The sequence below is a fragment of the Stegodyphus dumicola genome, chromosome 2 (assembly GCF_044657685.1).
Source record: "Stegodyphus dumicola isolate Sdum_Otavi_A_Nest chromosome 2, ASM4465768v1".
Taxonomy (NCBI): Eukaryota; Metazoa; Arthropoda; class Arachnida; order Araneae; family Eresidae; genus Stegodyphus; species Stegodyphus dumicola.
In genome coordinates this window covers 71157969-71173429 of record NC_140769.1, presented here as the reverse complement: position 1 = coordinate 71173429, position 15461 = coordinate 71157969, and the positions used below count along the sequence as shown (strand labels likewise).

Genomic DNA, 15461 nt, shown 5'->3' with positions numbered 1-15461 from the left:
TTAACATGCTTTTCTCACTAAAATTTTCATTCATTCATTAGTTTTTATAAAAGAAATTATCATATGCCTCAGAAATGGATAATTCCATTTCAAGAGAATAGTCGTTATCTTGTCCTCTTTCCTATGCTAAAATTTCTAAAACAAAGATGAGAAAAAAAAAAAAAAAAAAAAGGGGGGGCTCGGAACTTAACGCCATTTTTTTCCAACCTAAAATTGTTAATTTGCGTAGGGATTTTGTTAACCATTAGGATGATAGCGAGTGGTATATGGCGAGTCGAAAGGCATTTGCAACAACAACAGACAAAAGCCATGAGTGTTCTAAGAATAAGATTGATGGATGACTTCCGTCTCTAGTTTAAACTAAAAAAATAAGTGCATTCAAATAAGAATTTCTTTACAAAATAAATAAAAAAAAAAAAAAAAAAAAAAAAAAAACCCTGTTTTCCGAAGGAAGGAAACGTGTCGCAAAAGATTAGCATGAAATTTTAAGACATGAAATTTTTTCAAGTTAAAACGTTCTTTGCGAGAAAAATTCAACATTGTCCATTGTCGGCATAGAAACATATTATTTCTTAAGAGAGAAAGGTCTCTTAAACGAGGTTTACCGCAACACATTACCTAATATCAGTTCTAATTAAGTAGACTTTAAAATATCGCTAAAGACTGCAAGTGTGTCATGAACTGTGTACTACAGTAGGTATATGAAAATAATATCTGTTTAACTTCCTCAAAAGCAAAACTTCCCTCCCCCTTTTTTTCTTAATAGGGTGGATAAAATAGACAAGCGCTGCATGGCATACAAATATTGTAGTCCATCATCCTTTTTTTAAATTTTACCAAAATTAATGCTATATTGAGTTTGAATTTTACGGATTATAAATGACATCCGTTAATGAAAGATTATACGCTTATATTTATTCACTCATTCTGGAAACTTGTGGCCTAAGTATAATTTTTTTCTAACCAATGGCAGGCCCCTTAGCCGATTTCGGCTTTGCCACTACTAACTGCCAGAAGTGACTGGTCATTTTACTAGGAAGGCACCTTTGCCTCCTGTGAAGGGACGGACAGTTACAACCATGCCTTCTCCGCGATTCGAACTCGGAAACCTTTGGGATCACAGTCCGCTCCCCTAATCACTATATCGTCTGGGCGGCGCTTTAAGTTTAATAACAACAAAAAATTTCATTAACATACTTTATGCGATAATGAGCTGTAGATCTGAACAAATGCTGTTTATTTTCAAAACAATAATAATAATAATAAAAATAAAAACTTGATACAACAATAAAAAATTTAAATTTGCCATTCTCTTGGAATTCTCAGTCATTCAAAGGTAAAAAGTGATTGCAGGTGTTATACAATCAATCGCCAATAGCAGTGTTATACAATCAATTGCCAATAGCAACAGCTGCCAAATGACAACTAAGTCTGACTTGGATGCAAAGAAGAACACGCAAGCTGCTTTTCCCCTCTCCTAACATTCACGCTTCTGAGAGGCAATCCTTCATCCCTGAGAACAGAAGTGACCTTTTCTTCAAATTCATCGAATTTTACAGGATCAAGGACTGCGAGTATAACTTTTTTAAACCACCTTATTCATCACTTTCAAGTGAACAATACACTGCCATTGAAGCGGACAGTAAAAAAAGAAAAGTTCCAGGAGAAAAATGGAGGGAGAGGAAGCCCACTCGTAGTGTTTACATTCATTCTTCTTCCTTTCACTCCAGTAGAGTATCCGATAAAAGAGTCGTAGGAGAGAATTTCTTCGGATCTCTCAGTCGGTTTCCGGACTAAAAGGGTTCATAAAGCAAGATCGAAAGAAGACCTTCGGGCACCATCTGGTGGTAACCGTCGTTTCTCGAAGAACTGGCTTATTCTAAAGGAATCCCTCCTTGAACTCTCACTGTCCAGCAGTAAACGAATGAGTAAGAAGGACTTTTTTTTTAATATAGTAGAGAATTATAAAAAGGTCTTGCTAATTTTTTTCCCTTCCCAACTTCCGCCGTATAAATCAAATGACGCTGTTTTAAAATTATTCACGCAGTCGCTATAGTTCAATAACAAAAAAGTTGTTATTGAATGTTGGCATCATTTGTCTCTATATTTTAATGGAAGAAATTTGACTGGTATTATTTATCAACAGAATCTCATTTCATTACTTACTAAACAGATTTTTACTTACATTTTTTTTTCTTGAATATATATACTGTAGGCTAATAATAAAGCATTTGTTACTGAACTAAACCCTTCATGTGCACTTTTTTGGGCGGGATAATAATACAAATTGTTCCCTTCCCCATTCGTGGAAATCTTCATAATAATATATTTTCGTAAAGCACACACACGGGGATAAAAAATAAAATACTTAAACAGAAATATTAATTTTATTTTAAAATTGTGCCAAAAAAAAGGGGGGAATAGAAAGACAGAAACCATCAAAAATTAAAAGGAAAAAGATAAAACATTTCCCAAGATAATAATATATTATACATATATATATATCTTTTAAGCTTTAAAGTATTATAATTTGGCACGTTGAAGATTTCTCTAGACTGTGAAGTAACATCTGATTTATTCAACACGTAAATATTACTTAAATTATTTCGTTATAATATTAAGTTACAAACTACACCTGATTTTTTTTTTTTTTTTTTTTTTGTATTTTCTTTTCATTGTTTACATTTTAAATTTTTGTAATTTTATGTCTTGCTATTTAGTTATACATTTTGCTATTTACCCTTTGATCCTAATGACATAAAATACAATTATGACGAATTACAGGATAATTTTTCGGGCTTATTGATTATTTATCTTTATGCCACATCACGTATAATGGAGTTTGATTGTCATTTCTTCTCTCTGTAGAACAGTGAATCAGATCTTCCAGAATGCCCACCTATGGTTGTATGCAACAGGGTGGATACATACTCCACTCCTTGGATAGAAAGGCAGTGCCGCTGCCCTGGAAAGAAAATCTGTTCCATGTCTATGGATCCTCGAGACGGTTTCACCGTCATGGACAAATCGAGGCAACTAAAGGTGAGCTCTTTTCCTCTCTAAAACACTATCTTATTTCATACATTTTTTTGAGCTATAGAACCTTTTTTAAAACGTTCATTTTCTATAATGCGCATATATATATATATATATATATATATATATATATATATGTGTGTGTGTGTGTGTGTGTGTGGATATGTGAATAAACACAAAGTAAAAAACAGTTAAAATCTAACTCAACTGTGCGCTGATAGCAGCAACAAGTGGTGGTAATAACGCAAAATAAAAAATAAATAAATATATAAATAAAAGATTTTTTTCATTATTATTTTGTATTAACTACATAATTTGATATTTTAGAGGTTCGCAGTCGCCGCATGTTGAGAGAGAATTTAGCAGAGAGCTGACACCAATCACTTTTTCAATCATGGCCGAGAAAAGCTGTTGAATAGATACGACTGGAGCAAAAATCAACTGGCTTGAAGTTTAAAACATTGTTTATATTTAGAAAAGGAACAATTATTTAGAAATGCATTTTAGCTTTAATTTATACACATTAGAGATGCCACAGTTTCTTCAAACGCAGCTTACATTTAGATAATAGAGAAAGAATCTTGGCGAAGAGACGTGACGTTCCCAAAAAGTGATGCGTACAAACTGCATTCGTATTTACAAGCTCAGAAAGTCTTTGCTTCAATCCTGAACAGCAACTGGACAATGTCTTTGGCATCACAGAGAAATTACAGGTAAAGTGGAAGATAATATGCTGCAGAGTGACACAAAATGGTGCATGGTGTATTCTTGAAGAGGGGATGTGTTTATAAAAAATTATGAATTTAAAGGTCTTTGCCAATTGGTTCCAATTAAGTTTGATTACTTTGTTAGTAATTTTGTTTCATATTTTATATTTTACATATGTATAGTTAATTTCGCATTATCTGTTACTGTTACACGATCTGTTATTGTTAATCTGACAATCATGCAAACATATACATATATAAATCTACTCATTCAAAATAGAGTATAAATCCACATTTAGTAGATAATGAAATAGGTTTTGCTTAAAATTGCTTTCAACAGATTTCTCCTTGCATTGAAAGATGCCTCCTTCAGTTTAAGATTGCAATTTATTTTTGTCAATCGATCCTAATCACGGTGAAAGTGTACGAAATTACGGTATTATTTTCTGTAGATATTAAATTAGTATTTACCATAAATAATTTTTGAAATTTATAAGTTACGGTACTAATATTTGCCATTCAGTACTTACAGTAACAAATATCAAATATACAAATGCATATTCGACGTTTAAGCCCTTATCACACTAAAATACAAGAGCAATATGCAGTAGAGTTAACATTATAAGGCAACCTGATTCACAACTGAAAAGATTACGAAAACTAGAAGAGTTGGTGAAATGCTGACAGCTGATTCTTTGATATATAAACAACTTGTAATCTTTCTTTCACTAAGGGCTGTATTATATGGAATGGTTGCTTGCTGTAACTAGACCGCTTCATAATGATGCCAGTACTTTTACGCAGGCCGCCACTGCTCGAATAGGCGAACCTTTCTTTACAAAAGAGGCCTGGCAACTAAGTCCTCGCACCTTTATGCTAGTAGGATTTTAGCAGGGCTCCGCATAAATGTGCCCGCATCGCTATGAAAGTTACTTTTTACAAGTCAGAAACTTCCTTCAAAAGGATGCAGTCACTTTTACGTGGGTCATCCTTACGAAAATTTCTGTTTTTTTTTTTTTTTTTCCGAACAGTGGACGACTTGCATAAAGGTGCCAGCACCTTTATGACGCAGCCCGCTATGAACGCGGACTGTGTTTAATTGCCTTGAATTAAAAATCAGTTTTGCGCGGAAAGAATTTAAAAGAACACACATTTTGGAATAAAATACTGCAGATGGGATAAAGAAACGGACACAGATGGGATAATAAAAAAAGAACCAGACATTCAAAATATATTGAAGTAATTCTTATTTATTATGATTACAGCTGACAGAAATGGATTATAATCAATTTGCGATGCATAACATGACGTATTTTCTAATATCAATTCATTCTTTTCCTTTCCAGCTATGCGAGCCAGTAAGCAGACTGCCGACTTGTGGCTATTTCCGGGACATAGCCTGGACTCACGCTATTTATCCAGACAACACGACAAAACAGACAGTACATTGCATGTGCCCCAAGAACAGTGTAGCATATATATTAAGACATGAAGTATACAACACACAAGACGGCATGACTGTCATATACTTCATGGCTTGTTCTCCACTGAGTGTAAGTTTACTTTTTTTTTTTTAAACATTCAAGGTACCAAAATTTTCAAATAGTTCTGATTTTTTTTAACTTCGTTAATTATTTATTTCTAGACTAAGAAAGAACCGCCGATAAGAAATAGTATTTTAAGTTAAGGATAAATAATAAACTACCATATTTCATCTAGCAAATTAGGATGCATGATTTGGCAACATGACAGTTGAGTACAACAATATTACAAAGATGCGGGTATTATATTTAAACGTGACTAATTTCAACAACCAGTTTACTTAAGTCAACAGTTTATAAAAATAAAATTAATAGATAAGCACGAAATATTCTGTAGAGAAGCGGTTTGATTATTAATTATCTGACATTTCATGATACGTACAATATTAAAGCAAATACTTCTCTTGAAAACTTTTTGCTTTATTATAATTTTGCATCATAAATTATTGGTAAAGATTTTAAAAGCGTATATGCATAAAATGAAAAATAAACTAGCCAAATAGAATTAAAAATCATTAAAGAGCCCTTTAATGTTAAAAACATAGTTCATTAATTATAATAATACTGCAAAATTCATTAAGATTATCAATTGCGTATATTATTAATTAAATGCGGTTTAAATTATATCAGTTGGATAGACTATTAAAAACTAATCAAAGATTTTAGTTGGAAAGAGAATTTATTTCTTTCAAATTTTTATTGCAGTTGGTTAAAATCTACGTAGAAATCTGAAATATAAATTACACATCTTATGTCACGCCGAATGACAGTAGAAATTAGTTAAGTGGCACAATGGATAGAAGATAAAAGATCTTATGTTTCTAACAATGGCAGCACTTGGAAGATAAATAGCATGTTAGCGTAAAGTAACCAAAAATTTGTTCAGAAAATTGGAAGGACTCCGTTAAAGATGTTTCTAACACGAAAAAACTAAAATTCCTCCTATGAGTTCTGTGGTAGAACATTACGAAGATTAAGTATTGAACAAAATATAGATTAATGGTTTAGAGTTTATAGACAACAAATATGTTAAAATTAGTTCTATGTGGGATATAATATCTTGGCCACCCTGTCAAGTACGATGCACTGTAATTTATTTAGTATTCGAATGTATACAATTTTGTAAGGTGTTGACATAACACCCGAGTTAAAAATGTTTAAACCTATGGCTATTTCCTTAAACTGTATTTTATCAACTTCTGTAAATATTCTTGTGCATAGTTGAGTTTATAGACAACAAATATGTTAAAATTAGTTCTATGTGGGATATAATATCTTGGCCACCCTGTCAAGTACGATGCACTGTAATTTATTTAGTATTCGAATGTAATATTATTAACTACAGTGACAGTAATGCATAACTATTCCAAGGATAGATAATAAAAATTCTGAAGGGTTGGTCCAGAGTGTGACACAAAGTTTGTGTAATGTGACATCTCTCTCTCTCTCTCTTTTTTTTTTTTACTTCAATATGTATGTTGCTTGAACAAGTAACAAATAAAAGAATATTTTTTGCATAACAAATTTATGTTAAGGGCCATTTCTGTATTAGAAGTTGGAGGTTTTCTTGATTTTTGCCAGAAGGTTTGGCTAGGTTATAAGGCATTTCTCTCACCTTCTTGGCATGCCTTCGTGGTTTGGTGGTCTGCACGATGGGCGCGTATTCTAGATGTCTGTGGTTCGATTCCCGGCGAAGGCGTTGCATATTTTTCATCTTTCCTGCTTCATATTAACCTAATGTCTCTACGAGGTTATTTGAATATGGCAAACGGAACAAAAACTACCGGCCTAAAGTGAAGGATGCCCTTTATGCAGTTTTTCGTATAAAGGGCTTTCTACGGAAAACTAGCTTATTTTCACCTTACACATGGGGGGGGGGGGACATGAAAAATGGCCATGCAGAAAGCGCGTTCGCCTGGGTTCTAGCCCGAGTCAAACTAACACCATTCAATGGTCTTAACCTCTCGATCGCTGGTGGGGCCTGAGAGGAAAAAAAAAATAGTTATTACTATAATTATTAACATCCGCTAAAACCTAGATAAGCGTACTTTTTATGTAATGAATTAAATGATATATATCACAGCCATTAATTTAAATTCCAATTTAAACTAATTTGAAAATTTGCGACTAAACGGTTTCAAATAGGTTATCCCCACCCAAATAAATCTGTTAAGATATAATTTTAGAACCCATTTTGAGTTTCCTGTGGAAAAAGGATGCAAGAATAAGGTTTATATTTATAAACATGCAATATTATTGCATATTTGCTTTCTGTACATTAATATCATAAATTCTTTACATTAATACCATAAATTCTTTCTTGATCAAAGAGAAATAAATGATAGTATTTCGTAGCAAAAATACATTCATTTCATCTCTATTCCTTTTTTTTATATTGAATGTTAATACATAGTTCATACATAATGACTGACACACGGTATTGCGCATAGCAGACTAAATTTCTGTATAACAATGCTTATATTAATGCACACGTAACACGGATGCACAAACACATTTCCACTGTGGCAAACGCAAGACCAGTTTCACTACAAGAAGCACTGGAACTGGCGTCCTGCGGTCTACTTGCATCAGTCAGTCATTTACAGTGTAGTCTGAAGCTATTTTTTTAATAAATTTGAGTATATATATATATTTGGTTATAGATTGGTTATGACAAACATGATGTTCCTAAAAATATATTCTGCTTTTCGGTTCGGATTGGGTTGTAGTTTTATTTGAGTATGTTTTGACTATTAATGCGGAATACAATCTGAGAAAACGTTAACGTATTTATCGCGACTCATAAAAGTATTCTTTTTATTTGCTTACGTTATATTCAAGAAAATGTTTTCATAAATTTTACTAAAATATTAATTTTTAAAAATGTTATTTGCATAATTATACAAATAAAAATTCTCTGATATGTAGCGTCATTTTATTTGATTATATCAGTCTTGAACTGAGAAAAAAAACTTCAGAAACTACTGCATTAGATTAGAAATTAAAAATACTAAACTGAGAAGAGGGGAACCCCAGTTAAATAGAAAGTATAAGAATAGAAATACATGCAAAATAGAAAGAGCTATCACTTAGAGGAGTTATCAGGATGTCCCAGAAAGATAGTTTCAGAAAAATAAAATTAGAAATAGGTGAAACACTGAATGAAAGAAAAAAAAAATATCTTCTTTTTTCTTCATCCTTAATGAAAAAGAGGGGAAATCAGGGAAGAAGCAGAAAGAGAAACTTTCATTGTCGAGAAACGATTCCATAATTGAATCAAATAAAGAGAAAAGAACGGTTGGAACAAAAAAATCAAAAGCGAACAAGCGCTGGGAAGGCGCGATTTTTGTAATCCTAAACGGACCACTTAATCCTCCGCTTAAACTTTCGCATGCCTTGGCAGTTAAATATCTCCACGTCGAAAACAAAGGCCGGATACGGTCTTCGATTGTAAAATGAATGGGAGATGTATTTCTCAAACAAAACGGACACTGCACTTCCTCTCAGGCGGTCAGTTGTTTCTTTGGCAGCTCGAAGGGCGTCCCCCAAAATAAACAAAACGGAGGAAGCGCGAACAATTTCATGAGAATGCTTCGATAGATTACTGGAAAGAAGGGGGGTTGAGCTCTGCATCCCATTATAAGAAATCATTAAAAGATACAGGTCCGTGGATAATAAGACTTATTGGACCTATACTATTGTATACTTAAGAAGATAGAGAAATTTATGTTTAATTCAGAAATTTAGGAAACATCGTTTAATGCCAGTCCGATATGCAAGTTAATAAATTAACGAGATTATATTATTTTTTGCTCCAATCTTCAGCAATAAATCTATTTTTCATTCAGCAATAATGTTAAAATAGTTAGCTATTGTATAGAGGAAACAATTATACAGGCCCTGACAATCACAGTAAGTGAAGGGGATATTTCAATAAACGATACATCACAGTTCATTTTTTAATAGTTTCGTTTTAGGTAATAAATATACACATTATTTTTATATTAAACCCTAATAAAATGGAAACATTAAAAAGACATTTTTATTAGTGACTTTCGAATATTAATTACATTGCATAATTAAAGCCTTAAAAATTATAATTAAAATATAAATTGCAAAAATCAGTGCTCATGGCGGCCATTTTCAAACATCAAGAATGTGAGAACATAAGACTCAACAACTAGCACACTTAACGTAGTAAAATATTAGAGATGATAAATTCGAATACCACGTATCTTGAAAAATATGGGTGAGCTTGAATTTTCGCGCCTTTTCGTCATTCGAATTTTCATACTGATTTCTACAGAAGAGTTCATTAAAAAAAAAAGAATGAAAATGTTGCGACCACCAGTATCACCTTGTGGTGGCCCAGACTGGCATAATTTTCTGGAGACAGTTTGGAGTTATCATGTCTGTGCTCCATCTCTTGAAGTAATCAGCTTCTTTCTACACTTACTTTGACTTTGAAAAAATGCAAAATTTTGAATTGTTATTCAACAATTTTTATCAAATTATACTGAAACAATTTCGCTTAGTATGCGTAAATCAATAGAGTAATTAATCACTTTAAGCGAAGTTTTCATGCGCGACTGATATTCCGTTAACCCAAAGAAAGTTTAGAATTTCTGAATATTACGAATTGCAATACCTACACTAATTTTTCGACAAAAATTAATCCCAATTTCAAACGAATGCTCCACTTAAGAATTTTCCGTTTTTACAAATTACGAAAACGCAAAATCTACCTAGATAAACGGACGAAAAATCAGCGGACCAGAACTAAGCTCTTGATTTGAGAGGGCAGGGTTGACTACAGTTCCTCTTACAATTAATATGCATTATTTACGAACCCTCGAATTTACGGACCACAAAACACTATTTTCTTAAACAACAGACATATGTTTATTTATTACGAAGAAGACGTTCAGTCAGAAGTTTATTAGCAGTCTTTGTGCGTGTGTATTGAAGTGACAAACATATTAGCGACTATAATCCAAATGGTATAATCCTTACTTCTTACGAGTTTGCTTTAATGTGCATAAAATCATATGTACTGGATGCTGGCGTCTTGGAACTGGTTTTCGTTATTACATGGCATACAAAGCATTAATTCAGTAAACAGTTAATTGCAAATTCAAAGGAAAAGGGAAAACAAATTCTTTTTTTATCAAGGATTTTTATTTGATATATTTTGCATAGCCTCTTTGATACTGACTTTAAATCTGTTCCTATATTATTGGTTTAGAAAACATAAGTTGATGTATGAGCAAGTCGCAACAGCAAGGGGGGCCGTTACATGGGGTCCCCATATGATTAATTAATTTTCTAAAAATGTAAACATAGCCTCTTCACTTCCAGAGTGCAGCATATGACATAAAGTGCATAAACGATTAGAATGCCTTGAAATGAAAGTCAATGTCTTGAATATTAAGCTTTTTGTTATAAGTTTAATTTACTATTTTATTCTTAGAATGTTAAACGCGTGATTTTGGTCAACGCATTGCTCAGGGTTTAGAAACGTTCGCACAGTAAAAGCGCTTTAAATTTTTGGATATTAGGGCGACAGCAGGATATAATCTGCACTGATCTTTCAAATGTTTTAAGTTTTATGCTTCATTAGTGTATAAATAAAATTACCATTAGCAATACTGCACGTTGTCTTATTTTTTAATTGTAAAAGACAGGATTTCCTGTTTATAAATACAAAATAAAATTCAAATAATATGGGTAGGAATCAAAATATTTCGATAATAATCAGAATTTCTAAAAGTTTTTGCACGTTAGGTTTAATTAAAAAAGCCTTTGGGCATACAAAGACATTCAACAGTTCATGGCCACTGTCTCACGGGGAGGTCGCATTCTCCGTGCGAAGAAATTAAATTGAGAGGCCCCAAAAATTCAGGTGAGATAAGTCCGACGTGTCGTCTACCACCAAACACTAAAACAGAAACAATTTTTCACTATAATAAAGATTAGCGCATGAAGACACGAACATTTATCTGATTATATGGGTAAATTAAATGTATTGGTATTGTTTTGTGCGCAACATGTACTGCAAAAGAGTATTCCTTCACGCAGTTTTCTCTTTCTTTTTCTAGAAAATGCGTTGCCAGAGAAAGGAACCCTGCCGGCTTTTCACTGTGACGAAAAGGCCGGATGTCGAAGAGGTAAGCATGAACACTCTTTGCCAATGCCCCCATGGCCATCGCTGCCCGCAGCATCACACTGAACCATCGGTCACAGGAGGCTCTACAAGTTTTACAGGAGAACCCGTTCGAACTTACAGCGGTTACTGCACTTCGGAGATGCTTTGAATTAGATCCGGCACTATTCCTTCGTTCTAAAGGTTCTTACCAGACACCAACATTTGGTAGGGAGGGGGTGAATATAATATCTCCGCAGCTTAAACCAACAGAAATTTTATTTTTAACAGAAGAATGATCTAACTAACAAAACAGCCAATTTCATATTTCAAAATTTACGACAATCTGGGAAAGAAAAAAAAAAAAAAAAGTCACAACAAATGCGCAGCTTTACAAGTAATTTAAAAACTCATAAATTATGTTAGGGACGGCATAGAAATTAATTGCATTTGAATATTTAGAATAATCAGCGACTACAGCCTTTGAAAAACAGAGTTATTTGAGAGTGTATCGAAATTTCGTTTAATATAAACTTTCCGCATTGATTCATATACATTCTAAAATTTGTACATAATTTTTTTTTCATGTAGCTCTAAACATTTCTGTAGAACCAGAGTCGTAGCTAGGGTTTTCAGCGCCCAGGAACAACTGAAGATTTCGCGCCCCCTACTGCTTGCCAAGGATGGAAAACATTTAATTCTAAAATGTCGTAACATCAGTTTGGCGCCCTTTGGATTCTGCGCCCGGGGACAGATGCCCCCTTGCCCCCCCTCTAGCTACGTCCCTGTGTAGAATTCATCTCATAAATCCATTATTAGTTATTTTTAACGTTTCCGTTTGTTATATCTATAAACATAGTAAACCATATAACAAGGGGAAAAATTCCTTTAATACTGATATTAAAATATTTACACTTAATTTTTTTTGGGGGGGGAAAGGCGAAACAATATCAGTTTTTACATGCTACCCCGAGCTTTATTTTCAGTTTTAATACGTTGGTTAAATCACGAGTGAGAATGCACGTTTTTAAAGAACATTTTTACGCGAGTAAGTAAGGAAGCAAAATGGAGTAAAGTTTTTCATTATAACATGCAGATTAAAAATTAAAAATTCAGATTTACTCTACATTTTTCTCTGAATATTTTTTTTTTCCTGAATTAAGATGAATAGAGGTAAAGATAAGTATGCATAAATGTCTAATCTATTCATAATTTATAATTAAATACTTCTAAACATAAAATGCTCACGCAAAACAGCAATTGATAAACAACCACAATTGCAATTTTACATCCCATAGCGAAAATTTTTCCTCCTTCTCAGATCTTTTATCATTAAGAAGCAATTTTAAGCATGGCAGAAACGATGCACTTCTTTGCATATAAATGCGATTGGAGACAGGAGAATAAACTATTGTGAGGGGCTAAGCGAATAATGCTGCTCAGACATCCAGGGCCTCTAACAAATCAGCAAAGGTTTCGCTTCAAGAGTTGGAGATCTTCCGAGGTGGATGTGGGAGAAAGTCTTTCCCGAGATGACGGGAAAGGAACGAAGTCCCTTGTATGAAACGACCCGCGTCCTGCGAGGTGAAGTCCACAGTTCAAGAGTGATACGGCCGAATGGCTAGCAGCGGTCAGAGGTCCTCTTGCTGATTTGCTTGGCCTTTCGCAGATCCGAGAAGGGAGCATAACTATGGGAACTACGAGGAGGGCGAACCCTTCCCATGCTCGGCCTGCGAACCAAGACGAATCCGACAAAATAATTGCAAACAGTAGGTCGTAGGGAAAGGTTGAAACCTAAGAAGATACCTAAGATTTCTTAACTGCTTCGCGATTCTCATGATTTTGTGTCGTCATGAGGCCCCCTCAAGCACTGATGACCCTGGGAAGCAGAGGCGGTGTCACCGAATTTCATTTGTAGAGTAATCATTTCAGTCATCTTATCGTAGTTCGATAATGATGCAGTGATCAAGAAAAGAAAAAAAAAACCTTTGTTCTCGAAGCGAATTCGTAATGTCTCCAAACGCTTTCGCTCACCACTACTTTTGTTTTCGAAAATCTTCTCGCGATATTTTGACTCTCCACTTCCTTAGATTTTAGAGAATAATTTAGCTCAGATTTCTTTTCATAGCGATACAATTCTTTTTATAAATTTCGGTTATATGCATGACAAAAATGACTAATCATATAACCATTAATTATGCTAAACCATAAGAATTACTCAAAGGATGCGCAGACAATGCTACTATTAAAATCATGATTTTCGTATGGTGTGAGACAAAACACCGTTTTCCCTACTTGTATCTATACTTTTAAACAATAACACACATAATTATCATGCATTGGATTCTTGAAATGATTATAGAATATATCCAATACAAATCAATGGAAAAATCTAAAAATATACTACTTTAACACAATTAGATACTTATGAAAACTAAAATAATCTGTTTTTAGGCTTTCGGATATGCACATGAACGGCGCTAATATCCCAAGTCCTTCCGTTTCAAGAATTCAAATTCTCATATAAACAATGATTTGTTGTGACTATATAAGATTATTTCCTTCTTATAATACTTGGCGGGGGAGGGGAAAACTGTGTACTTTCTGGAGAATTTTATATAATTATTTTAAATTCTGAAAGGAAAATATTAATTATATATACGTAATTAATATAATAATTATTCCTGTTTATATAATAACTTTTTCTCAATATGCACATATATATGCTATAATAGCTAACATGAAAATATTTAAAAAAAAATCTTTTAAATTCTTAAACGCATTTCTCAAATACGTTTTTTTACTGATATGTAAATATGATATTTTATCCTTTGATATTTAAAAAAAATTGAAAGTTGCGAATATTTAAAACCCCCTCTCTGGACTGCTAGAAATCTCTTATCCACTACCTACCAAGAATGACCATAGATAAGCACAAGAACTGGGCAGTATCAAAATGTACATAATAGTTGTCACCCAGCACTGTAACATTCCGAAAGGTAGTGAAATAATGTTGCATCATTTTATTGCAGATGTATTGTATTATTTTGTAAAATGTTTGTACATATGACAATGGTTTGAGATAAATGTTGTGAACACATAGATTTCAAGCCCTTATCACATGGTGAAAAAAATTTAATCATTACCTGTTTGTACTGCTATTTACAAAAATAAAGAAAAAGAAATTTTTTTATTATTTCCTCAGAGTTAACAAGACTGAAGCATTTTCAAATTTTTTATTTTACATCAGATTTTCAGTACAGTTAAACAGTAGAAAAGTTATTACTATTTTTAAATATTTCCTCTGATAAGGGCTTAAATATCTTTTTGTAACCCTATGTGTGTTGACAAAATGTGTACTATGTGCCATATTCCTGTAGAGGATTTTGTAATATCTCAAGTTATGCTTAACATTTTTTTGTATATATATCACTGTATTTTTTTCTTATTTGCAAATTTAAGTTTTCATTATGCAAAGGTATTTAAAAATTATCAATGAATGCAAAGAAAATATATTCATATTTCTAAAAAGGTACTGGGAATTAAAAGAATTGCATTTAAATATAAAATTATAATTTCTGAAATCATTTGAACTGTCAATATAAATTAAATAATTGTAATGTTAAATGATTTTTTATATATATACAAATTAGACGAATGCCCATTCTGTTATAGCATTTGATGTTTTCTTTATTGCAAGACTTTTCTTAAATTATGCAATATTACAAATGTTTTGCATCAACTTGTACAGTGTAAAAATGTACAGTGTACAGATAATAAATATATCATTTAAGAAGAACTATTAAAATTTGTTCTACCTCAAAAAAGTGTCTTTTTTTGTAATATTTTACACACTATATAAGATTTGCAGAACTATTTCGGTACAATTACTTAACTGGATTTTCAGTACTACGTATGAGTAAGCTGACTATATTTCTGTAAGGTATAAACAAGACATTGGGATGTCAAAAATGGAAAATACAATTCTTTTAAAAAAAGGAGAGAAAATATATTAAAAAATATAGAAGCTACTAT

At 32.7% G+C, this 15461-nt stretch overlaps 2 protein-coding genes across 3 annotated transcripts in view; one reads left to right on the top strand and one right to left on the bottom strand.

Moving 5' to 3' along the window:
• Window positions 1-15267, top strand: part of aos (protein argos) — a 40758-nt gene extending 25491 nt beyond the window's left edge. Inside the window, exons 2-4 of the mRNA XM_035357987.2 lie at window positions 2869-3042; window positions 5090-5296; window positions 11383-15267. Coding sequence (XP_035213878.1) covers window positions 2869-3042; window positions 5090-5296; window positions 11383-11598 — 597 coding nt within the window. The 3' untranslated portion in view covers window positions 11599-15267. The remainder of the gene's footprint in view (window positions 1-2868; window positions 3043-5089; window positions 5297-11382) is intronic.
• Window positions 1-15461, bottom strand: part of LOC118187713 (elongation factor-like GTPase 1) — a 352553-nt gene that overhangs the window by 69423 nt on the left and 267669 nt on the right. The gene's annotated exons all lie outside the window — the stretch shown is intronic.